The 27,886-nt window shown below is 49.2% G+C and overlaps 1 protein-coding gene across 4 annotated transcripts in view; it reads left to right on the top strand.

Moving 5' to 3' along the window:
* Window positions 1-26,642, top strand: part of AXIN1 (axin 1) — a 132,507-nt gene extending 105,865 nt beyond the window's left edge. For 2 of the 4 annotated variants that reach the window (XM_067551170.1, XM_067551171.1), the window contains exons 6-10: window positions 629-1,182; window positions 3,553-3,729; window positions 10,245-10,490; window positions 21,619-21,786; window positions 23,899-26,642. In XM_067551170.1, the coding sequence (XP_067407271.1) occupies window positions 629-1,182; window positions 3,553-3,729; window positions 10,245-10,490; window positions 21,619-21,786; window positions 23,899-24,025 (1,272 nt within the window). In that variant the 3' untranslated portion in view covers window positions 24,026-26,642. Of the gene's footprint in view, window positions 1-628; window positions 1,183-3,552; window positions 3,730-10,244; window positions 10,491-21,618; window positions 21,787-23,162 lie in introns of all 4 variants that reach the window. The other 2 variants (XR_010920361.1, XM_067551172.1) reach the window with 2 other exon arrangements.
* The last annotated feature ends 1,244 nt before the right edge of the window (window positions 26,643-27,886 follow it).

Here is a 27,886-nt window from a genome sequence, read left to right as displayed (position 1 = left end):
TCAGATGTGTGAAGTATTTTGCCTTAGGCCTCAGAGGTCGTGCATTTGGAAGATAGATTCTTTATTTCTGAAACCACTCAAACTGCTGTCATCATTAAATTATTTCCTGTATCCCCTGCTTTAGTGTGATCAGTGCTGCTTACCTTACATTTTGAAATAATTGTCTGAATGATATGCTTAAGAGAAGTCCCAGAATCTCTCCTGTGGATCGCCCTGCCATTTCTTTCCATTTTCCATCACTTGTTTCCTATATTGTTTTTTTGCTGTTTGTTTTATTACCTATCCCATATCTCTCTACTTTATCCAGTATGCTTTAATGTGATACCTTATTAAATGCTCTTTGAAAACGACACATACAACATGATAAACTACCTTTCCTTTGTTGGCCATTACAGTCATTTCTCCAAGGAACTCACAGCAGTTTAAGCAGTACCCATCTTCTCCTAAATATAATCAAATTACAGTTTTCAGGGCTCTCCATCTATACATCTCATCTGTTTGTTTCTGGTATGGTCAGATACACACACACTCTGGTAGTTTTTTGAAAGAAGCCTATCTTGCTATCTGCCACTGATATGATAGGCAACACATACTTCAAGCTTTCTCCTCTTTTTACATTTTCCTCCAGGAAGAAGAAGGTGAGGATGCAGACATCTCTTCTGGTCCTTCAGTCATTAGCCACAAGCTGCCTTCTGCCCAGGCCTTGCATCACTTCACTCCTCGTTACTCTGAGATGGGTTGTGCTGGGATGCAGCTGAGAGATGCTCATGAAGAAAATCCAGAGAGCATTCTCGATGAACACGTACAGCGGGTAATGAAAACTCCAGGGTGTCAGTCCCCTGGACCTGGCCGCCATTCGCCTAAGCCCCGGTCACCAGAAAGTGGGCATGCTGGAAAGATGCCAGCAACAATAGGGACAATACCTCCAGGGCATGGCAAGCATACAACAAAATCAGGAATGAAACTGGATGCAGCTAACTTATACCACCATAAACACATCTACCACCACATTCATCACCACAGTGTGATGAAACCAAAAGAGCAGATTGAGGCTGAAGCCACTCAGCGAGTGCAGAACAGCTTTGGTTGGAATGTAGATTCCCATAACTATGCAACAAAATCCCGGAACTACACCGAAAGCATGGGCCTGGCACCCAATCCTGCGGATTCCTTGGGGTACAGGTGAGTGAGTGCAGGACCCAGTGGGAGGCCTGTATCCATTGCTTTGTAACATGCTTATTTGTGAATGGACTGTCTCATGTAAATAAATGTACGACATAGGGTCGGGGCTCTGCTTGCAGCAGAGGTGTGGAATTCAGGAGTCACTCTGGGCTGTTCTCCTAGCATGGCAGCCCATGTTTGTACAGGGTGGAGTGCCTCTCTTCATCTTGGCAGTCTGTCCTTTCCCTTCAGCAGTGGACCTCTGCACAGCTATTCATGCTTTCTATTATCAGTTCTGGGGTACATTGCTGCAAAGGCTCCTTTTAAAGTTGCACTGGAACTCCAGCAGCTGTAGAGCACATCTCCTTTAGTAGGTGGTATTAACGTTGTACCCAGGAGCTCTCAATGTGCTGTAGGTGCCTAAAAGTTGGCTTCTCCTCACACCCTGCATTCGCTGCCCCTAAACAAACTGCTTTGTTTTAGAGCCTTGTTCCATTTTCACTTCCTGTTTCCATCTCTCTCTCTGCTCAGGTGTGGGGAAGAAGGCAGGGATGAGAGTTTGTTTCTGTTCCATTGGGCCAGGTTTTGTTAGTTACATTATTGCGTTATCTTGTAGGCATCATCCAGGCCTCTCCGTTACTGATAAGTGTGACTGTATGTAACTAATTGAGGGGGATGGCTGCAAGAGCCCTAGAGTGGATGTATATCAATTGGAGCCAGGCTTGGCAAATTTACTCAGCCGCAAGCCCAGGGGAGTAGAAGTTTTGGGGGGCAAACTGGCTGAGTAGGACTGGAGAGTCACTGACTCCTTCCTAGGATGGGAGGTGTGCGACAGAGAGTGGAGCAGTCTAAACACAGCTCCTTTGGTAGGAGAAGGAGTAGAGAGGCTGGAGCTGCTATATTTTCCCCAGGAAGAAAGGGTAGAGAGTAGTGGTGCTGCCCCTTTAAGAGTAGGGGAGCGGGGGCCAAAGATAGGTCAGGAGTCGGCGCACCCAGGAAGGACATGATAGGAGCAGAGGATCCCCACAAAGCAGAAGTGGGAGGGAGACCAGAATTGATTCATTTTTTGGGGGGTGGGAGGGGAAGTTGATTTATCGGTTATCATGGTGATGGACCAGCGTGAGCTAGTTCTGCAGGGTGCTGGATTACTCCACCTGGCCAGGCTGACATGTAGTTCTTTGGGGGAGCAGGTGTCGAGCAGGTGTCCTTGGCATTGGAACATGACACGACAGCCTGGCAGCATCCTAAGGCACAGGCTCTCCGGGATTGCTGCATTTCCCGGAATCTAGCCTTGTGGTGCAGTTAAAAGTGAGCCCTTTTGGCTGCCGAGAGGCTTCACAGTATAGCCAGATGTAAGTTGAGAGCCTACGGGGAGACCAGGAAGGAGTTCCCCTCTAGAGTATTACTCAGTCATTTGCCCTATTCTGAAGCATCAAGTGATGGCCACGGCAAGAGAACACTGGACTTGGCAGGCCTGGGGTATCAGACCCCTGATGAGCTCGTAGTCTGATATTGTGTGGCAGGAAGAAGGAGCCCACATTTGGAGCAACGGCCCGATCTGGGATGGCATATCTTATTCTGGGTGGTAAATATCAGCTCCAGAACTGGCTTGATGGTCTAAGATTGGGCTGCGTTACCACCATGTTGAGGCCAGGAGTTTGGCATTTAGCCCAGTCTTTCACTCCCTCACCAGGATCTAGAAGAGCTGCAGAGCATTGTGTCATGTTTCTAGGCTCTGGAGGGCAGCCATGCCCAGCCTTCCTTGCTTGACAGGATAGCCATCACAGTGGAGAAGGGTTGAGAAGCCTGGCATCCTTGGGACTTAACCAGATACATTCAGCCTCAGCCCTTCCTAGTTTCATGGCATTTGAGGCCAGAAGGGACCATTAGATCATCTAGTCTGATCTCCTCTATAGCACAAGCCAGCCAGTTTCACTCCATTAGTTATCCCTGCTTTAAACCCAATAATTTGGGTAGACTATATCATTTCAGTCCTCGGAAGACTAAACTGTTGTGTTGCACAGGCAGAGGACAGGGGAGTCCAAGATGCCCCAAGACCCCTGCAACAGCAGAGAATTGTTTAGGTGGGATATGCCCAGGTGATCCAGGCCCCAGGTAGGTTTTAGCCCAAAGCACAGTCTAGTCTTTGATCTAAACTGTTGAAAACTGGTGGGTTGTATGATAGTGCAGAGTGATTGTGTGTGTCACTGGGATATCCCCAAGCTGTGTTGCTGAGCTTCTGTAAACCAGTTCAGATTGTGGGGCTGTCGTCCAGGTGCATTGAGCTGTCATCTGAGTGTATCTAGAAAGCAGATGTGTCCAAGGTCCACTGCTTCTCTGCTATGTGTGGGTTCAGATGAGTAGCTAATGTCTCAAGCCTTCTTCTTTCAGTGGGAAAGCAAGTCAGCTGTCAAAAAGAAATGTCAAGAAGACCGAATCAGGGAAAAGTGATGGGGCCAACTATGAGATGCCAGGATCTCCTGAGGACGTGGAGAGGAACCAGAAAATACTGCAGTGGATCATAGAAGGAGAGAAGGAGATCAGCAGGCATAAGAAAACAAACCATGGGTAAAGGCTAGGAGTGTGTGGAGCCTGTATGGCATTGTTTAGCATCCTGGGGGAAGTGGGGAGATGTGAGAAAGCACAGTTGTGAGGGCTCAGCTCTTCTGAAGACCTGTGTCTTGCTCGGGCACCCTACGTGGTGATGGCCAGAGTCTATATTGAGGTGCCAGGAGTTAATGAGTGGTGTGTGGGGTTTGGTTTTACACATGGGGTGATTTGATGCCTAATAAAATGACCAAACAAGCATTCTCATGTGCCTAACAGTATTGAAGCACCCCCAGCCCTAGCAGACCCTGGTTCCAGGGATTCTCAAGGACCACTTCTCAGGCATGGAGGTTGGAAGCAGAGCCCTGGCAGTGACAGCTGGTGGCTGTGTTCTGTTCCATGCTGTCCAGAGTCCCAAGTGCTTTAGCTTATCAGGATAAACTAGCCTTGGAATATATTCAGCCTTTTACAGTGTGGGCAGAAAAGTGACTTTCCCAGAAGGCCGTTTCTCACTCAGCAGATTTGCTCCCTGTCTGGACTGTGTTCACAATCATGGGCTGCTTGGCTTGCTGGCAGCACTGTCCTGACTTCTTCTGCCAGCCCTGAGAGCCAGCAGTTATGGGAGTAGATTCTAGTCCGGCTGTGCATCATCAACAAAATTATTAGCTAAGTTCTGACCACAAATGCAGCCAGCTTACGCTGTACCCTGGCAGTGTGGGATTGGATGATCTGGGCATCTCCTGTACCTGCACAAAATTCCAGCACTTGGCTTTACCTTGCCGGTATCATTTTTGCTCAGTGGTAGTCTTTTGTTTTCCTCTCTCCACTTGCAGTGGTGCCCAGAATTGCCTGACTGCATAATATGTTCATGAGACTCTAGAAAGTTTGAGATACTGATTATAAGTCACCCTGAGCCACCGCTTCTGCTGGAAAAGTACACTCACTGTGCTGCAGCACTGACTGCACATGGGATGTGCCCCGAAGTAGTGACAGAGACAAGGCGGGGGGAGGTAATATCTCTTATTGGACCACCTTCTGCTGGAGAAAGACACAAGCCTTCAAGCTACAGAGAGTGCTGTGTAAGCTCAAAAGCTTCTCTCTCAAAAGCAGAAGTTGGTCCAGTAAAAGATGTTATCTCACCCACCTTGTGTCTCAGATATCCTGGGACCAGCACAGCTACAACACCACTGCAAACTATAATGAACATGTGGGATTCATGGCCTGGAAATGGGGCCATCACATACCAGTGCATGCACTATGGAATTCTATTAGGGGAATTTTGCAAGGAGGGAAAAAAGAGCATTCTTCTTCAAGTAGTGTCCCTATGGGTGCTCCACTTCAGGTGCACGTGTGCCCCATTTGCCTTCCATCGGAGATTTTCATTAGCGGTAACCGTTCACCCCACACAGTCTCTGCTGATATCCTTATGCCCCACACCGAGGCTATCTCAGGCTGTGTGGGTGAACTGCCCCCAGTTCCTTATGACCCACTTCGGCCTGAGACGGAGCTTAGCATTGTGTGTGCCTCAGCAGCTTGCTGATTTAGTTCTAATTGAGTTTGTTTTAGTTTAGCTACTTAGTTTGCTAGTTAATTAGTAGTAATTAGTTACGGGTTATCTGGGAGATTTTTTATTTCCTCCAGGGAAATCCTCTGTGCAAGGGGCATGCCCAGTTCTCTGGGGTTTAAACATGGCCTGTCATGTAGATCGGCTGTCTCAGAGAGACAAAGATGATGTCTGGGGACCTCATCACTCTTGGTGGGAGCATCCCTAGATGCCACCCCCTCCCCCAGATGGTCCTCAAATGCCAAATTGGGATCCCTGGGCAGCTTTTTGCTGATACTTCTCCATGACCCCGACTTTTTCCCATCAGCATGATAGGGACACTCAAGCTTCTTCTCCCCAGCAACAGGAGGAAACATTCAAGGATCAGGAGGTTAGGCCAAACAGAGAAGCTATTCCTCAAACTACCATCTCGCCCTCATCACTGGTTGAGATGCTAAAGCCTCTTCCTTCATCTATGGCCAGTGAATTTTGGCAGTTGCAAGATCTCATTAAAGGGGTGGCAGACTCCCTACAGATTCCTCTTGAGGTTAAAGAATCTCAACACAAGCTATTGGATATTCTTCACTCTGCAACACCATCCAGGGTTCCCCTTCCTTTCAGCGAGGCTCTGCTGGAACCTATGAAAACCATTCAGCAAACCCTGGCCTCAGTAACACCTATGTGTAAGAGAGCCGATAAAAAGTATTATGTTTCCACCAAGAACTCTTGAGTTCCTGTTTTCTCACCCTCCACCCAACTCTATGGTGGTTTATGTTGATTTCTCCAGAGATGTCCAGAATATGGTAGAGGATTTCCCATTTGATGGTCTGAAGTTGTTCACAGAGAATACCAATGAATCATTGCATATCCTGAAAGACTCAAGGGCCACATGACATTTGTTAGTCATCTACACTCCTGCAAACAAAAGAAAATTCAGTAGATGACAAATGGCTCAAAGATTCCATCTGATGCAATTTAACTGGTTGTCAGAGACCAACAGAACATCCAAAAAACAGACCTAGGTTCCAGAGAAGGAGATCCTCTAACCCAGGGCTTGACAAATTTGCTTTGGAGCTAGGAGCCAGACCAAAAATTAAGGAGCCAGACAGCGTGGGCCCAGCAGCGGGGCACCCTGGCTGGAGCATGGCAGCCTCTCTCCCCTCCCGGCCCCGCCCCTTCCCTCCATCCCTCTCCCACAACGTGGGCCCAGTGGCAGGGGCCCTGGCCGGAGCGCAGTAGCCACTCCCTCCGGAAAAATACTAGGCGCCAGAATTAAATTTCTAGGCGCCATGGCAACCTGGCACCCGGGGTTTGTCAAGCCCTGCTCTAACCCATCCAGCACAAGTTCATAGCAGGCACCAATTTTGATGGGGTGATGAAGGGTTGGCACCCTCCCCTCTCTGTAGCCTGTTAGCTGCAACGATTTGCCTGCCTTCCCCATTTGGAGACTGAATCTCCCATTTCTGACAAGCATGGGAGTGTTTCACTTTGGACAAATGGATGCTAGAGATAATATCATTGGGTTACACCACCCATTTTATCTGCCTCCCTCCTCCTCATTTCCCTTCTCTGTCACTCTTCAGGGACGCTTCTCTCAAGCTCTTAACAAGAGAGAAAATATACTCCTTCCTTTGTTTAGGAGTGATAGAGCTGGTCCCCAGCCAGCACAGGGGAAGGGGTTTCTACTTGAGGAATTTCCTCATGCCAAAGAAAATGGAGACCAATCTTAGATCTAAGACTCCTAAACAAATTTGGGAGGTCTCAAAAGTTCAAGTTGGTGACTTTGGCAGCTATAATTCCTTCTCTAGATTCAGGGGATTGATTTTTGGCCCTCAGCTTTCAAGACGCATGCTTCCATATAGTAATAGATCTGTCCCACAGAAGGTTCTTGTGTTTTGTCATAGGCCAGGACTATTGTCAATACTGGGTGCTTCTATTTGGACTCTACTCAGCTCCGTGAGGTTTTCAAAGGTTCTTTCAGAGGTGGCTGCCTACCTGCATTGCCAGGTGATTGTCGTACTCCCATGTCTTGATGACTGGTTGCTCAAAGGTCGGTTGTACCAAGAGCTGTTGACCACCACATGGGAATGCTTTCTCTGTTCTTGAATTTAGGTTGTCAGTTGAACATGGGAAAATCCACACTGGCTCCCATTCAGAACATACAATTTATAAGGGCATCCCTGGATTCCTTGGCCTCTAGGGCCTTCCTTCCCATGGACAGATTCATGATGCTATCAGACCTTTCCAGAACCATTCAGAGCCCCAGACTTCAATCAGAAATGGTCATCAACTCATAGGTAACATGGCAGCTTGCACTTTTGTGACAGAACATTCAAAATTACTCCCTCACTGTTTCCAGGGGTGGCTTAGATCAGTTTACTTGCCAAACTGACAGCCTAGACCAGTGGTTTTCAACCTGTGGTTCACAAAACCCTGGGGGTCCACAGAATATGTCTAAGATTTCAAAAGGAGTCTGCACCTCCATTTGAAATTTTTAGGGGTCCGCAAATGAAAGGTTGAAAAACCCTGGCTTAGACAAACAGATGTCAGTTCCTCAACAGGTGAAATGTTCCCTAGACTGGTGAAAGGTTTATTGCGTGGGAGATCCCTTCTTCCAGACGACACCAATGGTAACCATAACCATGGATGCATCTCCATTAGGATGGGGCACGCACCTCGATGCTCTCACAGTACAGAGCAAGTGGTCACCCCAAGAAACCACCCCCCCACATCAGCCTGTTGGAGCTCAGAGCAGTCAGAAATGCCTGTATGAAACATTGCATAAGAATTCCAGCAATCTGTCTTTTAGGCAGGTGAAATGTCACAGCCAACACTCTCAGCAGGTGTTTTTCCCAAGACTACAAATGGGAGCTGGATTCCCAGGTTCTTGTCAGTATATTTCAGACTTGGGGGTTTCCATAAGTGGGCCTCTTCACCACAGCTATGAACAAAAAATGCCATCTATTCTTTTCAAGAGGGGATTAAGTCACAATTATTTGGCAGATGCCTTCCTCCTCACTTGGACGATGAAGCTGCTTCACGCGTTTCCCCTAGTGTCTCTGATTCTCAGACTGGTGAACAAAATCAGAGAGGACAAAGCCAGAGTTACCTTAATAGTCCCAATGTGGTCAAGACGGGCATCGTTTCTTTACCTGTTTCACCTAGCTCTTTGTCCAGCGTTAAAGCTCCTCTCCCAGGATGACTGTTCACTACTGCATCCCAATATGAGCACTCTTTGCCTCAAGGCCTAGCTCCTTGGTAGCTAGCATCGGCTTGCTCTGCAGAGGTACAACAGATAGTACTAAATAGCAGGAAAGACTACCAGAAATGCCTACCTTCAAAAAGTGGAGAAGATTTAGTCACTAACGTCAACTCCAGAGAGCTGTTCCTGAATATGTATTGCTTCCACTTGTTCTGGATTATCTGTTGCAATTAAAGGAATCAGGACTGTCAGTTAGTTCTCTCAAGGTTCACTTGGCCACCTTAACAGCTTTTCATACCACTACTGAGGGTCCTTGCTGGTTGCTCACTCTACAACTGTAAGGTTCATGAAAGATCTGGGAAATCTTTTTCCATAGGTGAAAGTCCCCACCCCAGTGGGGACCTTAATTTTGCTCTTAAAAATCTCATGAAATCTCCTTTTGAACTGATGGCAGCCTGCTCTTTATTGCATTTTCTATCAAGACAGCCTTTTTAGTGGTTATCACATCAGCTCACAGAGTCGGAGAGACCTGGGGAATGGCTGACAGTATTTTACAAGGGCAGGGTTTCCTTACTGCCATGCCCTAAGTTTCTTCCTAAAGTGTCTTCTGAGTTTCAGCTACATCCAATCATTCACCTACCAGTTTTCTTTCCAAAATCATATCATTCCAATCTGGAGACTGCTTTCCATTCTTTAGATGTCAGGAGGGTGTGAGCCATCAATCTAGATAAAACTAAATCATTTCATAGATCTTTTAGGCTGTTCTTTTGCAGACAAATCTAAAGGTTGTGTTGTGTCTACCCAAAGACCATTGAAATGGATTTCTGGGTGCATTATCGTTTGTTACACTGCTACCAGTATTCCGCCCCATTCTGGTATGTCAGCTCACTCTACGAGGCCTCAGTCTAGACATAGGCTTTACCTGAAAATGTTCCAGTATCAGATCTTCAGAGCCGCTACGTGGTCTTCAAGGCTCTACACCTTAGTTGATGCCTCTAGGTCTGTTGCGGCAGTTGGCGGAGCACTTCTCTGTTCTGGATTTGATTCCAAAGCTCCCTCCCTCCTTATGGGGATGTTGCTTGGGAATCAGCTGAAGTGGAGCACCCATAGAGGTGCTACTCGAAGAAGAAGAGATTACTCACTCTGTGCAGCAGATGTAGTTCTTCGAGATGTGTTCCCCTATGGGTGCTCCACTATTCACCCTCCTCCCTTCTGCTACTGAGTTTCCTTCTGAGACTCAGTAGTGGAGAAGGAACTGAGGGCAGTTCTTCCACTCAGCCTGACTGAGGTGAGGGGCATGAGGATATCAGCAGTGCATGCGTGGGTCGAATGGATGCTGCTAATGAACATCTCCAATTGAGGGCACATGGGGCACATGCACACCTGCCGTGGAGCACCCAGAGGGGCACACATCTCAAAGAACACCATTACTGCACAAGTGAGTAACCTCTCTTTTTTAACTAACTCTTGTTCATTTTATTTAGGTGTATTGGATGTTTCATCTGACTCATAAAACAGGTCCCAACCACTTGTGATCCCAGGGCCAACTTTATTGGTGGCCTTGCAAAATGCCATCTCATACATCTGCCTTCTAAATCCTCCCTAGAACCGCAACTGGATGTATGGTAGTCTCCATCCCCTCCTAGTTGAGTGACGGTGCGGAGAGCAGCCTATGGGGCGGGGAGGGGGGGCGGCAAGCGATCGCTGTGTGTAGTCGGTGAAGTGTTGAGAGGCTCTGTGTGCTTAAGGAGACGTGGCAGCACGTGTAATGTGTTGTATTTGTGTGTGAAGCTCCTCAGGTGCCAAGAAGCAGCTGGCCCACGATATGCCCAGACCCCTCTCCATCGAGCGACCGGTTGCTGTTCACCCATGGGTCAGTGCTCAGCTGAGGAACATCATCCAGCCTTCTCACCCTTTCATTCAAGATCCTACCATGCCACCCAACCCAGCCCCCAACCCACTCACACAGCTGGAAGAAGCACGCAGACGACTGGAGGAAGAGGAGAAGAGGGCGGGCAAACTGCCCCCCAAACAGAGGTGAGATGGTTTAGTCTATTCGGGGGAGGGGGTGCGGGGCGAAGCGGAGCGGCTGTTCTGAAGCAGAACACAGAGGTTAGGAGGGAAGGACACAGTGATCCACTCAGCTGGTCCTGCTACAGTTATCAGGATCTACCGGACAAAGGCGAGTGAAGGGTGGTTAGAAAAGAGCACGTGTTGGAAGCCGTAGGACACTGCACCCTCTGTAATGCTCATCCATTCAACAGCAGGAGGCCTGAGAGCAAATGCCAAAAACTGCCTTGAGAATGGGGAGCAGGGCCTTTAGATGGTGGGACCGGACCAGAGGTGATCCTCTTGATTGCTGCAGGCACGAGGCGAAGTCCTGTTGCAGTTCATGGAAAGGAGCTGTGCGAACCGTTCCTAGAGCACTGCCTGGGCCAAGGCCTCTTTAGCTGCCCCAGCAGTGCTACCTTGGCTCCCCGTGGGGAGGAGCTCACTTGTTTTCGGTATCAGTACTTAGTTGATTTAAACTGGTGTGTGATTTTTACTGGCCTTTGTTTTCTGTGGTGCAGTGAAGGGACTTCCTGAAGTTGAAAGCTGTAAAATGATCCCCTTTTGCTGGTGTCCATAAAAGTCTAAGTGGCAGATTGTTCTCATGGCAGGAGGAGAGAGGCAGAAACCCTTGGTTCTAGTTCTGTTCTAGCACTGATTTGCTGTGCAGCCATGTTCAAAGTCACTTCACCTATCTGTGACACAGTTTCCTCATCTGTCAAGCAAGGGTAATAGTCTTGTCACTAAAATACCTTGCAGGAGAGGTATGAGATTAATCAGTGTTTATGTAACACGTTGAGCTCCTCAGATGAAAGGCATTTGAGACGTGCAAGATAATTAATATTAATAGCTCAAAGCCTTTCATTGCCATGAAATACCTTTTAAAATGGCAATTGCAAACAGTCGCTCATGCAGTTTAAAGCAGTGTTCTAGAGACACGAACCTTCGGTGTCTGCCTACTTAGAAACATCGGTGTAATTTTTCAAAGACTCTCTTTTATTGCCAGGTTTTGATCATTTTCTCATGTAGCTGCCATATTGCAGACTAAGAGCAGTGTTTACATGATGTTTAGATTGACAATTGTGTAATTAAAGGGCACTCCCAAGTAGGTTAAGCCCCAAATATTCGGCCTGCCTTTAAACTGGTGTAATCGGATAAGGATTGTCCTCTTGGCTCTAAAGAGCCATTTCAAAGATCCACCCGCCCTTCTCAGAAATGTATGGCCACAGACATATGGTCTATATACACAGGCCCATGCTATCTGTAGATTTAAAATAATATAGAAGGTATAGTAAAACAACATTCTCTGTAGGACCTATATGGTGGTGTTTGTTGTTGTTTGTTCTTGTGGTACCTGCCATCTATCCAAGAACAGGCTGAGTGATGAGGTGCTTTCTCAGGGCTGTGCTGCTGGGCTTAGTTGGGCAGATGCTCTCACACCCAACGCACAACCTCCCCAATTTGCCCCTTTGCTGCGAACACAGGAATGTATCAGATCTGTTTGCTGCATGGGAAATGCAGGTAAGGATTATCTAATTTCAGGTTTCTGAGATAGTCTTGCAAACGGGACAAAATAATACAGCTGTTATAAACGGCACAGGTGCCTGTGTCCTTTATGGATAGCCTGTTCAGTGACTCACAAGAACACAAAGAAGCCCTCTGGGGAGCTAAGAGTTGCTATCTGTAAATGTCCCTGCTGAATTGTATTGCCTGGAGAAACCCTGATGATCACATGGAAACATGCATGAGCCAGTGTTTCCTTAGAGTCAGTGCCCTTCTATGGCTAGCAATCCAGTGCACTTGAAAATAAGATCTGTGGGTAATGGAGTGTCCTCATTCTCTGAGGATGTGAAGGAGGAGGTATGAAGGCTGAGATTCAGGTATAAGGAGAACAGAAAACCAGAGAGCCCCCAGAAACCAAGTTAGTAAAGGATACCTGTTGACTAGGGATGTCTAGCTCTAATAGGAGACTGTTTCCATGCAGCATTGCTGCACCCCTTAGCGGATTCTGGCCAACCTTGTGGCATAGAATCATAGAAGTATAGGAATAGCAGGGACCTCAATAAATCATCTAGTCTTGTCCCCTGCACTCAAGGCAGGCCTAAATAATAACTAGACCATTTATGGCCGGTGTTTGTCTAACCTGTTCTTAAAAACCTCCTGTGATGGAGATTTGTTGTCTGATCTAATGGTTGTGTATTAATTGTATTGATTACTTAAGAATTTCCAACTCATACTCTGAGGTTTGGGTAGGTTTTTGTCCCAAGATCAGGCCCAGTATTATTAGAATTACTGGTCAGTTGGGAACCCTGACAATGGTTCCATATTTCTTCCAACCTTCCGTATTTGCAATAGTTTTATGAACACAGTTAGCAAAGTTACAAACGCACCGACCCAGCAAAGTAGATAGAGAGAACACAGAATGAGCGTCTGACCATCCATGTGCTCACATCGTCCCTTGCAGAGAAACCTGAAGTGTTGATCATTATCTTCCTCATCATCTTCCACATCACCATCACCAGCAGTCATCATCCAGGCATCTCCCAGGCACGCAGGCTGGGATACAGTTTTGGTAATGGGTTATATTGACTCCACTATGCCTAATATATATTCATTAGGGGCTTCAACCCCTCTTCCTTATTTTACCATAGTATTCTTGTGGTTGGACATCTGGTGACACTCAATGTCTGCAAAACCCCAAAATACTCTAACCAGATTTAACTGGTACATTGCAGTATATATTTTCTGTATATCAGCAGTTTTATCACACTTGTTATAGCCTGGGGTACTGGGCCATGGCTATCTTGTGGTAACATGAGCTAGGGTCACTTTGCTGGTTAGTTGCCTATGGCAAATCTTTCTTTGGCCCCGAGGCCTTGTTTGGCTAAGCTAAATATTTTGCCAGCCTGAGACTTGTAGGCTGCCTGAATCCATGCCATCCATTCATCCATCATACCTGCCTGTATCTGTTAGCTATGCCTTTTAAAATGCCAATTCACTTCACTGGGGAGCTGTTGCAACAGAACCAAAAGCCCAGAGAAACAGGAGTGCTTGGTACAGGCTAGTCCTTTGCTTTGGGAAAGTGGGGAGAGCTTCCCTAGAGAGACCCTGCCTCTGATGGACCCAGGGTCCCTCTCTTCAGAAAGAGGAGAGCATGAGGTACCATCTCTTGTTGCTGAGCGGGCCTTTCTCTCCCTGTACAATGCTTCTGCAGGGCCCTACTGCAGGAGGCGCAGGCCTGATTGTGAGCTATTCTGAAGCAATGTGACTATTAGGTGTCGGGTGCGCAGCAACCCCCAAATATGATATTCCTGTCACAGTTATTATGAGCCCAGCTTCAGGGACACTCTTCTCTTTCTGCTTGTACTGGTGTCTCTAAACCATTTCCCTTACTTCAGTCGCACAGCCAGTTCATTTAGCTTATGTTCCCAGTTTAGACGTAGGCAGCCCTGAGGCAGGTGGTAGTTGTACTACCTGTTCAGACTAACAGCTTCTGCACATAGCACACTAGTTCCTGGGACGCCCAAGCCCTCCATCCAGCAGATGTTCTAACATGCATTTGATGTGTGAATGGCCATGGCCGAGGCAGGGGCATACGCTCAGACCTCAGGCTAGTCCATTTGCTTTGCCTCTGCCCAGGAGTAACACTTCCTCTTCCGTACTTGAGGGCCTTACAAAGCTACCGAGGCACCGAATACAGCTCAGCGTACCAGCTGCCTTAGTGCTATGAACCTTCCTTCCATTTCAAAACCGCACCTCTTTTATTTGTGGCTCTAGCATGATGCAACCAGACCTGTTGTCATAACAGCATGTTAGATAGTCATAAGGGACAAGTAATAATGAAGTGCAACTGCAATGAGTCATCTGAATGCATCATTAAGGCCTCCTCTTTGCTCTCAAATAACATCTCAAGTTCATGCCAGAAGGAACATAGATTGCCTTGGAGCTTTCTACACAGCGTGTAACTCAGCTTCACGTTTCCAAAGCAGATAGTACTGAACAACCATTCACTCAGTGGGGCTGGAAGTGCTATAGATGCATCCACTGGAAAGGAGGATGAGGTGTTGTGATGAAGGATTTATGCATTGTCCTTTTGTACAGTCCAGCTGGCAGAATGCTCAGTACCAGCACATTGGATCAAGGTGGGGTTCAGGAACCTTCCTTGGAATAGCAAAGGGCTGGCACAACAGGCAGTGTCCCATCCGTGAGAAGGGGGCTTGTTTATTACAGTGGTCAGAGCTTGCTTGTAAAAAGCCCCACCTCAGCTGCCATTTCAGGAGGAAAGTGTATGTTGGGTACATTGATTGCCCCCAATAAAATGTTCTGCTCCCAAAAGCAGCAGCTCTGAGACTTTAGACCTCATTCCACAGGCAGCAGGGTCCCTTGTAAACTAGATGGTCTGATCACTGCTCCTGGGGTGTTTGAGAAGCAGCACTGTGTGCTATGATCTTTCTGGGTTGTTCCCTGCTCTTTGTGGTGCCAGAGCAGGCGTGTCATTAGGAGCTGCTCCTCTATCAGGGTTACTGTCCCAGGGGCAATGGCATACCAAGAGGGGAGACGGGGGGGAGGCCCTTCACAATGGGCAACAGATGGGGAGTGCTGGCCCCTCCAGTACCTCCTGCCCCCTGCGTGTCATGAAGGGCCGGCCTGGTGCCCCCACCCCCTCAGGCAGGGCGGGTGAGGTCACCCTGTCCAAGCCAGTGCAAGGCTGGAGTGGCGAGTAAGTGCAGGGCACCAGGTCGGCTGCTCCTGCGCCTCCTCTCCTCCCCCCCCATCCCCCGCGGGGGTGGAGGTGGGTGAGGCCACTCCCTTCGGAGCCAGCCTCAGGTTGTAAGGCTGGAGCAGGAAAGAGGTGGGGGGGGGAGGGCATGGAGCCAAGCCTGCATTTATGCACCTCCCAGGCCTCAAGATCCGCCCCTCCCCAGGGCAGCTGGGAGACAGTGCCGGGACCCCTCCTGCCTTGCACAGGGGGTGTGTGAGGTGGGGGGCGCAAATGCAGGCTTGGCTTCCTGGGCGCCGGAGACACCTGGTATGCCACTGCCCCAAGGTGTGTGTGTTCTGTGGCCAGTTGGATGGGTCAAACCATCGTTCCTTTCTCGTAAGCTGTTACATTTTGGGTGGCTGTTTAATCAAGCCACCAATCTGCTTTTTTCCATCAGGTCTGTATTTAATGCTTATTTACAGCTAAAAGCAATTCCTGTCAAGGCTGAGAGATTGTGCATAGTTGAGCCATCTGTTAAAGGGCAGAGAGTGGAGTCGTGCACAGCTGACCCCAGCAATTCAATACAGCGTTAGCAGCCTTCCAACAGGAATGCATTTTTCTCTTTGAAACCAGGTCAGAGAGAGAGGGGGAGACACATTGTACATGCAGGTCTCTTGCTGTCTGTAACAGGGGTAGATCTGATTTGGAGGGTCATGAGCATTTTTGTGGAGAGGGGAAATATACGTATGGAATGATGAGAAAGATTACAGGAGTAGCCAAATGCATGTCTATGACTGAGGATTGGGTGAGTGTTTGTCATTGTGTGCTGGGATGCCCTAATGCGAAGAGCTGATGTGCAAGTTCCTGACCTGCGTACCACCAGGGAGCTGGGAAAAATGGTCCTTGCTTGTTCCCTGGAACGGCCCATTGAGCGAGCAGCTGTAGCCCCTTGTGCTGCAGTCTGACAGTAGCAGTGATGGAGGGTAGCCAGCCATGTCTAATTTCTGAGATTGTTCGTTAGGTATGTTCACAAGGTTATCCTAGTGATCATGGTCGCACTTCTGTCAAGCCAGCTTGTATTCCAGTGCTGAATGTGGCACCAGCTGTCTCTGATATGGATCTCACCGAGTTTGCGCCACTGCTCTTCATGTGTTCTCTGTAAATCATCGTCCGTCTGCCCCAGTGCTGGCAGCCCACGCTGCTTTGATTTATGGCAAAGGTGGAGGGCGTCTAAAGACATGGGTGTTTTTTCTAGCCCCATAAACAGTAACAGAGTTAGCACTCCCAGGCATTAGCAACCTGTGCGTGTGCTTTCAACCCAAGCTTATTTTCCATGATGTTGGCATTTCTCCCTCCCTTCTTGCTGGTGGGCACTGTCCGTGTTGAGAGGCCCTTGGCGTAAGGTAGGCACCAAAGACATACTCCAGCAGGACACAATATAAACATTGGATTCTGCTGCTTCTCCAGGTGGGAATGTGCTTTACAGGCAATTTAGATGAGCTCAGGAAGGGTTTTAGCCAGAACTCATTCCCTCCCCACCAGCAGAGCTGCAGCAGCCCCCTACCTCAGCCCTAGGAAGAGGGGACATAGGAATTCTTGGGTGTCCCTGGTCTTGGCACGGTCAGTTAACCGCCTTTTGTGAGATAACCGTGGCCCTGGCAGTGGCAGGCCACCTGCACCAAGCTGCTGGCATGGCTCCCTTGCTTGTGCTGTCATGTTGGAGCAGTGCACTGTTGAGGCCAGCAATTCTGCTAGCATTTGTCTGTGTTCCTCAGCCTTCCTGTTCCCAGCACAGCCCAGGTCTCTCCATCTCACGCAGAATGAACAAGGACTTATTTACCCATCAGTATTGTGAGCAAAATGGATTAAGAAGCCTGTACATCTGTAACTTGCATCTTTCTGTACCGCACAATGCATACACCAGGCTCCTTGGGCACGTCTCAGCCACCCCTGGTTCTGGAAGAGTTGGGAGAACCTCAGGGAGAGCAAGGTTCTTCAGTCAACCTCCAAACCTCTTCAATTAACTTTTGGCTCCGAACTTGCCTGAATTTATGAACTGTTTTACTTTCATTTTAAGGCATGCTTTTTTCCAAGGACAATTTGGTTTTTGAATGTTTTCCTAGCTAATGCCAGCCTGTGCTTTGTGGTGGGTATAGGAGAGACTTTGAAGCAGTACTGGCACGGGGGACCTTAGAAACATTGCACTTTTTTTCACGGGCTCTCCTGAGCAGAACATGCACCAACAGTTGAGTTGCACTTTACACCTCATGGCTTTGAAAGGAGGCAAAAGGATTTTCCCCAGCCCAGGTTTTCAGTGTTGATATTTACATAGGCATATCCTAAAAGAGTCACTCTGCATATGAGCCAGTATTTAAAGGTTAAGGTCTCGGTTATTTCCAAAATAGCAAAACTGGGATTAGCTCATGTGCTTGGCAAATAGTTTTTATAGTGCGTTTCCAGTTATATAAATATAAAATCATCTTTTAATCCAGTCCACTTTTTTGTAAATTTTAAAGCTGCCAGTCTTATGTGAATTTCAAAGCAAAAGCTGCCTCTGGCTAAGACTGCAGGTGCCAAATGGTGAATTTGTCTGGGTTTTATGAATGTTTGTGAGGCATGAGAAGAGCACAGATGAAAGATGCAATAGAAGTGCAGAGTACCATTATTGGTCTCAGTGTATCACCCTTTGAAAATAGGGGTGTGAGCTGTGATGCAACAACCGTAACCATAGGACCAGCTAACTTAGTACCCTGGCTTGTACATAGCGAATGCGCCAATACTTTAAGAGCTTCCAAAAATAATGAGAGTGAAAATGTGCCCCCCACACGTGGCACATGCCCACATGCTTCTACCCCCAGCATTTGGTACCTGGGCTTTTGAGGTATTCTTAACAAAGCTGCTACTCAGGCTTTGTCTCACAGTTGCAAGTTGCCAAGACCTGATTGTGTAGCCTCCAAACCTCCAAAGGTGTGTTCACACACACAGCGCCTGTGAGTATTCAGGGGCGCATGTGCTCCTCATCCCTGAAACCTTTTATCAGCTCCCAGATTGTGCAGAAGTAGATTCAAAGCCACCCATTAATTCAGCTACTGACAGTCAGGGGGTGCCCTGTATAATAGTGGCCTGACTCTTGGCTTTGCTTCTTTCGAAGACATTAAAACCTCCATAAAGTTGCATTGGTCATAAGAAAACGAATCCTGCCCTTAGTAATTTTGGCTGCTTTATGCATTCCTTTATGTAGCAATAAGAGAAATGATCCAATTTGTGTGAACATTAAAACGTACACTAATGAAACACCATCCTGACCTGATGCAGGCAGCTGGCAGTAGCCTTATGTTTACATTGTAATTGTGGATGCAGGGCTGACCAGTGAGCATTGCCCACACTAGCTTACACGGCTAGCTTCGTGACCTAGGAGAGACAAATTCTGCAGCTTGTTCAGAAATGATTACTGTGTCTCAGATGGAAAGGAAATTTCTCTTCCTGCTTTTTATTGTGCTGGAGGGAGGATGCACAGCAGATTGCAAACTAAGGCTGCACTAGATTCTCTCTTAGTGGACACTGAATGCCCTACTACTGCTGTTTGCACAGGTGTCCCGTGCTAGCAGCACTCCCAGCAGCAGGCCTGGCTCATGCACAGGGACACTGAGCTCCTACCCAGAGAGCAGGGAGGGCTTGTTAGCAAGACCTGCTTTGCCCAGCTCCCCTTTCCTCTCATGCTTATGGGAGCCCCTGAGCCCTCTTCCTCCAGTGGAGTGATGCTATTGGAAGGCCTTCTCTTCCCCAAAGGGGAAGAGGATTGATTGAGATGTGCCACAGCTGAACTAAAACCCGCATCCACCTTCTCTGCACCCCTTGGGTCTGTCTGTCATCCTGACCCTCTGCCCACTGCAACTGAGAAATCTGCTAGCAACCCCATGCTACTGCCCACCCAGGTTGTGTGCTAGCAGCAGGGCTGGCCACCTTTGGAGAGGATACTCCTCATCATACTTTACCGGAGTTATCCAGGAGTCAAAAGGGCTTTGCAAATGTTCATCAATATTAAACCTTGCACACCCTCCTAGCAGGCAAGTGTAATCTCTCACTGTCTGGGGAGCTGAGACGCAGAGAGCTCCAGTGATTTACCAAGGTCACAACACACAGGAAGTCATTGACAGAGCCCCCCCCTAAATCCTGACTCCCAGCCCCACTCACCATTAGACCTTGTTCCCTTCAGGTTCTGGGTTCTGCAGCATGGGCCCCTCTCAATTTGTTTACAAACAGTCTGCCCATGGCAGAGAGGGCCCCAGTCAGCCAGCTCTGTCCCCAGACTGCAGGGACTGCCATGAGGCTGTTCCAGGGATAGGCTCAACCACGGATCTCAGACCGGCCCCTGGCTGCATGTAGAGCGGCAGGGGTGTTTGTGCCAGCACTCAGCCTTGGGGCTATCTCTGTTAAATTGTCATGTCTGGGGACCACTGAAGAAATGGGCCAGTTTAACCCCTAAGAAAATGTCCTTCCTGGTAGCTGGTTCTTGTGAACCTCGTAAACCAGCTCCGTGGGCCCCAGTGGGAGACCTCATTGCTGGGAGAGCTGGAGCATGTGCTCTTAGATAAAGCCAGCAGCTTGTTACTGCCAAGGGCTCTTCTCCCAAGGGCAGTTCTTGTGTGTAGCACATCCCTCCCTGGCAGCCACAGATGATTCCTGCACTGGCTGGGGAGGTTTTGGTGTGTGGTTCCCAGTGCCTCTCTGTGCTCTGCTTCGCTGTCACCCTGGCAAAGCTGACTCAGGGCCACAGGACAGCCTGGGCCACTGGCTGGACTCGGAGCACCCGCTTTTCACAGCTGGGGGGACTCAGCCTGTGCCCACCTGTGGGCAAATCAAAGCTAAAGAGTCGGTGTCTTTCCTGGGGGGGACTGGGCTCCGCCCCAAACCTGCTACCCGCAGAGCAGGAAACCTGCTTCCCCATTTAACAAGGACAAGTGCAGAGTCCTGCACTTAGGACGGAAGAATCCCATGCACAGCTACAGACTGGGGACCGACGAGCTAGGCAGCAGTTCTGCAGAAAAGGACCTGGGGGTAACAGTGGATAAGAAGCTGGATATGAGTCAGCAGTGTGCCCTGGTTGCCAAGAAGGCTAATAGCATATTGGGCTGCATTAAGAGGGGCATGGCCAGCAGATCGCGGGAAGTGATTATTCCCCTCTATTCGGCATTGGTGAGGCCACATATGGAGTACTGTGTCCAGTTTTGGGCCCCCCACTACAAAAAGGATGTGGAGAAGTTGGAGAGTCCAACGGAGGGCAACAAAAATTATTAGGGGGCTGGAGCACAAGACTTATGAGGAGAGGCTGAGGGAACTAGGCTTGTTTAGTCTGCAGAAGAGAAGAAAGGGGGGATTTGATAGCAGCCTTTAACTACCTGAAAGGAGGTTCTAGGGAGGATGGAGATAGGCTGTTCTCGGTGGTGGCAGATGACAGAACAAGGAGCAACGGTCTCAAGTTGCAGTGGTGGAGGTCTAGGTTGGACATTAGGAAAAAGTTTTTCACTAGGAGGGTGGTGAAGCACTGGAATGGGTTACCTAAGGAGGTGGTGGAATCTCTATCTTTAGAGGTTTTTAAGCTGCGGCTTGACAAAACTCTCGCTGGGATTATTTAGCTGAGGTTAGTCCTGCTTTGAGCAGGGGGTTGGGCTAGATGACCTCCTGAGGTCCCTTCCAACTCTATGATTTAAACCACCTCTCTGGCAGCCAGGCCTCAGAGCAGCCGCTGCTAGACTTCTCCACAGCCTACCCCCAGTCCATTCCCCCAGCTCTGGGCAGCCTGCAAGCACAGGACCAGCTGAGTGGGCGTCCTGAAGAAGGACCCCGGTTTAAAAAAACAAACTGCCCCCCCTCCCCCCCCTCTCCCCCCCGAGACAGAACGGCTCTGAGTGAAGGCGTTTCCTCCAGGGCCTGCTCTATGCTGTCTAGGCTCATTCCTGGCTGGCTGTCGTGGGCTGGGTTACTGGGTTTCTGCTTCCTCGAGGGTGGTCCAGGAGGCAGTGGTGGTGCCCACGATGTGCTTTTTGGCCCTGGCTGATACTGGAAATGAAGAAATCAGTCCAGAGGGGGAGAGCTCATTCCCATAGCAGACCAGCTGTCGGCGGAATCCCCCTACAGCTTTCCTCGGTTCCTTGCCACATGGCAGCTCAGTGGAGACCTTCCCGATGGGGACATATCTCCTAGTTCCCTGACCATGGGACTCCCGGAGCCTGCCAGTCCCCAGGAGCCAGCAGTGAGCACTAATAGGGCATATTGACGTTTACCATTAGCTCACATGTTGTGTTCCCCCGTGGAAGCCAAACTCCTGTCTCCGACAGCCTCAGCCAGAACGAGCCACCATTTTATGGGCCTGGTGCCATTACTCAGTGGGAACGTTGTTGTTTTTCATTGCAGGTTGAAGCCTCAGAAGAGACCAGGCAATGGCGCCTCCCAGCCGTGTGAGAATATCGTGGTGGCTTACTACTTCTGCGGAGAGCCCATCCCTTACCGCACCTTGGTCAAGGGGCGTGTGGTGACGCTGGGACAGTTTAAGGAGCTGCTCACCAAGAAAGGAAACTACAGGTAAGGCAGAGGCAAAACCGGTAGTAAGGTCCATTCATCTCGGCCTGCTCCTAGGTCTCTGCTCTCCACACCCGGCCACATTCACATGGTCTTCGCCTTTCGCCTCTTCCTCCCCGCTGCCCCAAGGTGGGTGGTGAGGCCTCTCTGTGGGCCTGCGGCGCTCGCACCTTACTGTGTATGGTCCTTGGTACCATACATGCCATGGGACCTTGGCTCACTGTGACTCTCAGGACTGAGCCATGCAAGGTACACAAGGCAGGGACTGCCTGGAGAGGCGCTGTTCCCAATAGATGAGGCAGAGACTGCCGTGGGGAGGCGCTGTTACTGTCAGCTATGGGATGCTGTCTCAATGCAGAACCGTGGTGCTAAACACAAAGCAGCATGTGTCAGTGGGAATTGGGGCTGTGCGGGAAAGGACAAGATCTGTTCCAGAGCAGCTGACCCCCAGTCCTGCTGCAAATGACAAATGTGGGGCAGGGGATTTGCAGGTATGTGCTGCCAGTATTTCGACAAGGGCCCTTCCCTGAGCCTACGCTGAGCCCCATGTTTGCACACAGAGGGGCTGCAGAAGGGTGGGGGAAGAGCGGGGAATCTTTCCCAGTTTCAAATAGAATGGCTTTCTCACGCCACAAGCAAGGAGGGAGGCAGTGCCACCGGGGAGGGAGCCTGGGGGTCAGCTGCACTTGTGGAGCAATCAGCAGGCTCAGTCCCCGAAAAACGTACAACAGCCCAGCGCAGGGCCATTGGAGGGGTGAGCGAGTGCCTAGGCAATGCAGGCTACGCCAGGGCAGGGGCAGAAGCCCTAGGAATATGGCAGCTCTGGCAGAGATGTTAGCAGGGTGCAGAGAGGTTGATGCCATCCATGTTGCCAGCGGTGGGGAAGTGCTTTGCCCATGGGCACTGTTCGAAGTTGTCTCTCCTGGCAGAGAGGGACTCATGAGCCAAATGCAGGGGACATGATCAGAGGTGCTCTCCTGGGGGCTCCGTTCTGTGGCACTTCCTCTGCCAGGACTGTCACTGTCATTAACCTTGAAGCACCAGTGAGAACACCCACTTGCTAAGTAGGTTTCTTGTGTGTCTATGTTATTTAAAAGGCAAGAAAAATGGCCTGCCAGGAGCTAATTTAAAGGGTGGACCTGCTATATCAGTGCAGGAATTCTGCCTTGTCCCCGAATGTGTGTTTCCTGGGTATTACTGAAGTGGCTAGTTACGAGTATTGAAGGGACTTGGTTCCAAGCCACACTTGTGCCACGTTGCAGTCCAGATGGGACAGTTAAGTAGCTGAAGTCCGTGCAGCCAAGTGTTGGTAGGATTTCCCATCCAAATGACCAGGGTAGACAAGGTAGTTTGTTCTGAGCGTGTTTTTTCTAGTGCAGGTTGGGACTTTGAAAAGTGTGTTACTCCTGCTATTGCTGCAAGAAAAAACCTGTTTGGGTACAAAGCCAGCAGCCCCCACGAGTCCCCCAAACTCTGCTCAACGGAGCGCTTCATGGACTGCACGTAGTTTGCAGAGAGGCCAGTTGCATTCTGGGACCTGTAGCTTCTCTGAGGCATAGCTCTATCCTCAATAGAAGACCAACTTTGGTCCGTACTGTGGAACTGGCAGGGCGGGCTGCAGGACCCAGCTGGTCTGCCTCATCTCCAGCCTTGGATGCTAGGAGGGCTGTGAGTATACTTGGGATCGGGGCCACTCCCATGTCTTTTTGTATTTGGATTGGCAACTCCTGCCTTGGTGAGCTGGCCATCACCTGCAAAGCTTTTCTGCAGGAACATAGGCCTGGGCCTTTGAGTCTAGGTACCTGATATCTCTTCTGTCATGCTGCTTCTGAAGTGGAGGGTTTGTGGGAGGGCAGGAGAGGGGGGTTTTAGTTCTGAACCTGGAGTCGGTTTGGGTGTTGTGGATATTTATTAATACTTATCACATGTGTGCATGCCCCCCCTACATAGGGATCAGCTGTCCAGCATGCTGGGGTTGGGGTCAGTGTGTGGCTTCCGAAGTCTGTGTGGCCTGATATCTGGAGCTGGTGCAGCCCCTGGTGGGAGGGACCCTGCAGGACTAGGGGATGTTGCCAGCAGGCCTGTCCATTCACGTGGCCCTCTCTGCTTTGTTAGGTATTACTTTAAAAAAGTGAGCGATGAGTTTGACTGCGGCGTGGTGTTTGAGGAAGTGCGCGAGGACGAGGCCACGCTGCCTATCTTCGAGGAGAAGATCATTGGGAAAGTGGAGAAGATTGACTAACGGGAGAGCAAAGAGGCCTGTGAAAGGTTTTGGAAATCTAGGGCAGAACCAGAGTTGGTCTGGGAGGCCTGGATCCCTCTGTGCTGGGCAGACCCAAGCTGAGGGAGGCACTCGAGCCCTCCCAAGGACTTCCAGAAGCTACATGTTGCCAGTGGGAGGAGTTCCATCACACAAACCTGCCAACAGGACCCCAAGCGGGGCTCCCTCCCCAGCCAGAATATTAAGTGTATTGTAGCATTGTACAGTTGCATTAGAAAGTGTAATATGACCTTGTTTACTAAAGCTGCATATTTTTGATATATTGTAATAAAAGGAAAACATTTCCAATGTCACAGTGCTCTTATATAAATGTAAGACACACAGGTACTTCACCCAGAGTGTACAGCCATCCATCCAGCTCGGCATGGACCCTTGCTATCATCTGACCCTCCCCGTGTCCTGACTGTGGATGGCTTTTAGTTGATGCTACAGTGTGTGTGTTGGGGTGGAGAGCTCCCTTGGGGAAGTTCACACAAGCTGCTATCTCAGATGCTGATGTGGAAGCCATGCTTTGGCTGGCTAAGGCTGACAGTACAAAGGCACAGTAGTGGGGGGTTTAAAATCTGGGTGTGACGAGGATTGTTTATGCCATTTTAATGAGCCACTTTCCATCTTTTAACCTTGCTGATGTTTTAAGCTATCAGATCTCCTAGGACTTTTTTCTCCAAGCATTCTTGTGACTGAGTGAGCATTGGAGGAGAGGATTTGTATTTAGGAGCGCATAACACAATGAACTTTTCATAAAAACACAGACTGCGGCTTTTTGTCACTGGAGTCCAGGAGTTTCTGGCTCCTGCAACTCAGGTGTGTCCTAGTAGGTCCCTCTGACTGTTAGCTACAACGAGGCCAGGAGGAGGCAGCCTGGAGCATGGTACACCAGGATTAGGGATGGGATTAGCGACAAGAGCTTTCTTTGTGAAATGCCAGCTCCTGCTCTTTTCTTCGCAGATCGGAGGCGATAGTTGGAGAAGCCTGGTGAAGCCTGCTCCCAGCCATAAGCCTTCCCTGAGTGTGTGCTTCACCGGAGGGCTCTCCTCATACATAATTAGCAACCAGTGAGAGCCCTCAATTCAAGCCTCTTGCTTCTTAAGACTTAGCATGTAACATCCCGCTAGGGGTTGCTTGTCTGCAAATGGTGAAAATGTATCATGTCGTGGCTTGGCATGTCAGAGCTAAGACCTGACCTGCTCACATGAGATGTAGCAAGAGCAAATGTGGCGCAGAGGAAAAGCCAGTTGGAAGCTTGCAGTTTAGGGGCAAAAATCTCCTTTCTGTTCCACCCTGCCGAGCCCTCATATCTGCACGGGAAGAGAGAGAGACACCTCACCGTGGGCTCCTCAGGGCAATCCCTCCTCATAGCATAACTGCTAATACCTGAACCCTCTGAGAAACGGCGCTCTGGAGAGACTGTAATGAAGGCACTAATCCCCGGCGCCTGAGGCAGCCTTTGGCTGTGTTTGTGGCCACATGGTAAATAGAGCTGTTTCTGCCTGTTTCCCCCTCGATAGGCACACGTAGGACCATTTATCATCAGTAGAGCTGCCTGAGAATCTCCTGGGAGGATATACCCCCTCAGGAGAGCAGTCACCCAGACTGAGAAATGGCTGTAGAGAAGGCAGGATCCTCAGGAAAGGTTCCCAAAGGGACTGTGTTTATTCAGAAGTAAGAATGCTGGGAAGTCACAAACCAAAGCGATTGTTGTTTAAATGTGCTTGCCACTGAACAGAGAAGACAGTCCTGAACCCTGGAGAATCCAGGATAGCCCTGAGCCTGCTGCTTCTGCCAGCAAATGTCTTGTCCCTGCAACGTTCTGCAGACCTTTCTTCACTGATCCGCTGAGCTCTCTGCATCTGCCATACTCTGTGCATCTTCCCTGCACCTGAGTCAAGTGTAAATATTTGTCAATTAAATTACCTGGAGACCCCAACCCCCTTCGTCAGATACCAGCCCATGTCCCACCTGCACAACAGTGGGCTTTTCTGTGCTGGTCCATTTCTGCCACAAAGTAAGGGTGTGAGACTTTTCACATCAGCACTGACTGCCCAAGGTTGTTCTTCTGTTGTGTGTTCCCAGCTCTACTCTTTATGCTGCTGCCCCTGTTGGTTGCAGCGTTGCTAGAGCACAGGCATGGCGATGACAGTCAGAGGTGATATAGCGGGATAGGCCTGCATGATTGTGTATCCGCACAGGTAGGTTTGACTCTCAGTATATTGTATATGTCACAGAGTGCCTTTTGAACACGGTTCTGTAACTTGCCTATCACTATGTGAAGTCCAGCAAATGAGAAATTGTTTTCATCCAGGGAACTACATTACAAACATTTTTCTTCTTCTTTTTTAAGCTCTGATCATATTCTGTGTCTGGTGAGATTGTTAACGTACCCGGCAGCCACAGGTTTTTCATTTTCCCTTGTTTCTGAAGGGTTCCATTGTAAATATGTACATTTTCTAAAAGCAGTGTCAGCCGTCAGCGGTATGCCTACAAATGGCGTCTCCTGAGCATTTTCATGTGCTGACTTGTACAATTATCTTTTAAAAGGTACTTGGATAATAATGAAATAAAAAAACCAACATTCAAATGGCTGTTTTCCTTCCTTCTCTGGAGAGCTGAGATATGCCAGGCTCAGCAAGATTTGCACCAAGTGACACCGCAGGAAGTAGGTAGCTGGGAGGGTGGCTGTGCTGGTAGGAATCAATGAAGGCAGCAGTAAATCAACAGGACTCGGAGAGGGCATGCATTTCTGGACCTGTGTGAAGTGCGAGCTGTCTAATCCAGAAAGGCCCCACGTTGCAAGTTTTTTTTTTTTTTTTTTTTTTTACCACCCCTCCCTGGTATGCAGCCATCTCCGCTGGAGTTCAGCAAGCACAGAACAGCCCTTCACAGGTGCTTGGTCCAGGTGTGTAGAATACCTTCATCAGTTAAACCTGTGGAGGGAGTTGGCCAAGACGCTGGGATAGGCAGCCCTGCCATTTATGCAGAGTGCCAGACATTTTTTAAGAAAAGAAAATGAGCACAAGTGTCACTGCAAATTGATTGCAGAGAAAGTGCCAATTGCCCTAGCTGGGTTCCTATTGCCCTTATCTCCTCATGCTCAACACTACATTTCAATCCCAGGAAGACCCCATCTTGACCTGCAGAGTTTATAATCCCACCCCCGGGATGACAGAGTGGGTATACTCAGAGCATCCTCTGTATGAGTGTGGTGTCGGGATTGCATTTCATAGGGGTCGGGGGAGCGTTATTGTTTGTGAAAAGAGAGTGAGTTTTAAGGAGGAGTTTGAAAGGAGAGGGTGACCCTTGCCGAGATGGGGCAGTCATTCTGAGTGCGGGGGACAGCAGGAAGAGGAGAGTGGGGAAAAGTAGAGGTGAGGCAGGTGGTGGGAGCAGGGCAAAAGGGAGGAGTGGTGGGAAAGGACACCAGAAATGCATGCCAGGCTGGGTCTTGAAAGCAAATACAAACTTGAACCTGGTACGGAGGGTGAGAGGAGGGAATGACGTGTCCAAGCAGTGGGTAAGAGGATTTTCACTGCTGTGCTCTGAGTGGGCTAGAGGGGGCCGAGACAGGATCTGGGGCTGCTATGGTCGAGGAGGGGAGAAGCATAGAGCCATTAGGACAGAGAGGGAGGGTGGAGAGAGCTGTATGGCAGACGCACAGCAGGATTAAACCTGTTGCAGCAAATATGGTGCGTGCATGCAGCTCCCTGGGACCCCTTGTCCTGGGCTACTGGGGAGATGGTCCATGCTAAGTTGTGGCAGAGATTGGGAAAAGCAGCAAATGGCTGGTACAAAGAAATCTTCAGAATGGAGCGTGACCATTGCAGA

This window comes from Emydura macquarii, unplaced genomic scaffold, assembly GCF_026122565.2.
Source record: "Emydura macquarii macquarii isolate MOO-44397 ecotype Brisbane River unplaced genomic scaffold, CSIRO-AGI_Emac_v2 contig_1348, whole genome shotgun sequence".
Lineage (NCBI taxonomy): Eukaryota > Metazoa > Chordata > Testudines > Chelidae > Emydura > Emydura macquarii.
The sequence above is the reverse complement of the archived record's forward strand: the minus strand, read 5'-3'. Positions and strand labels throughout refer to the sequence as shown.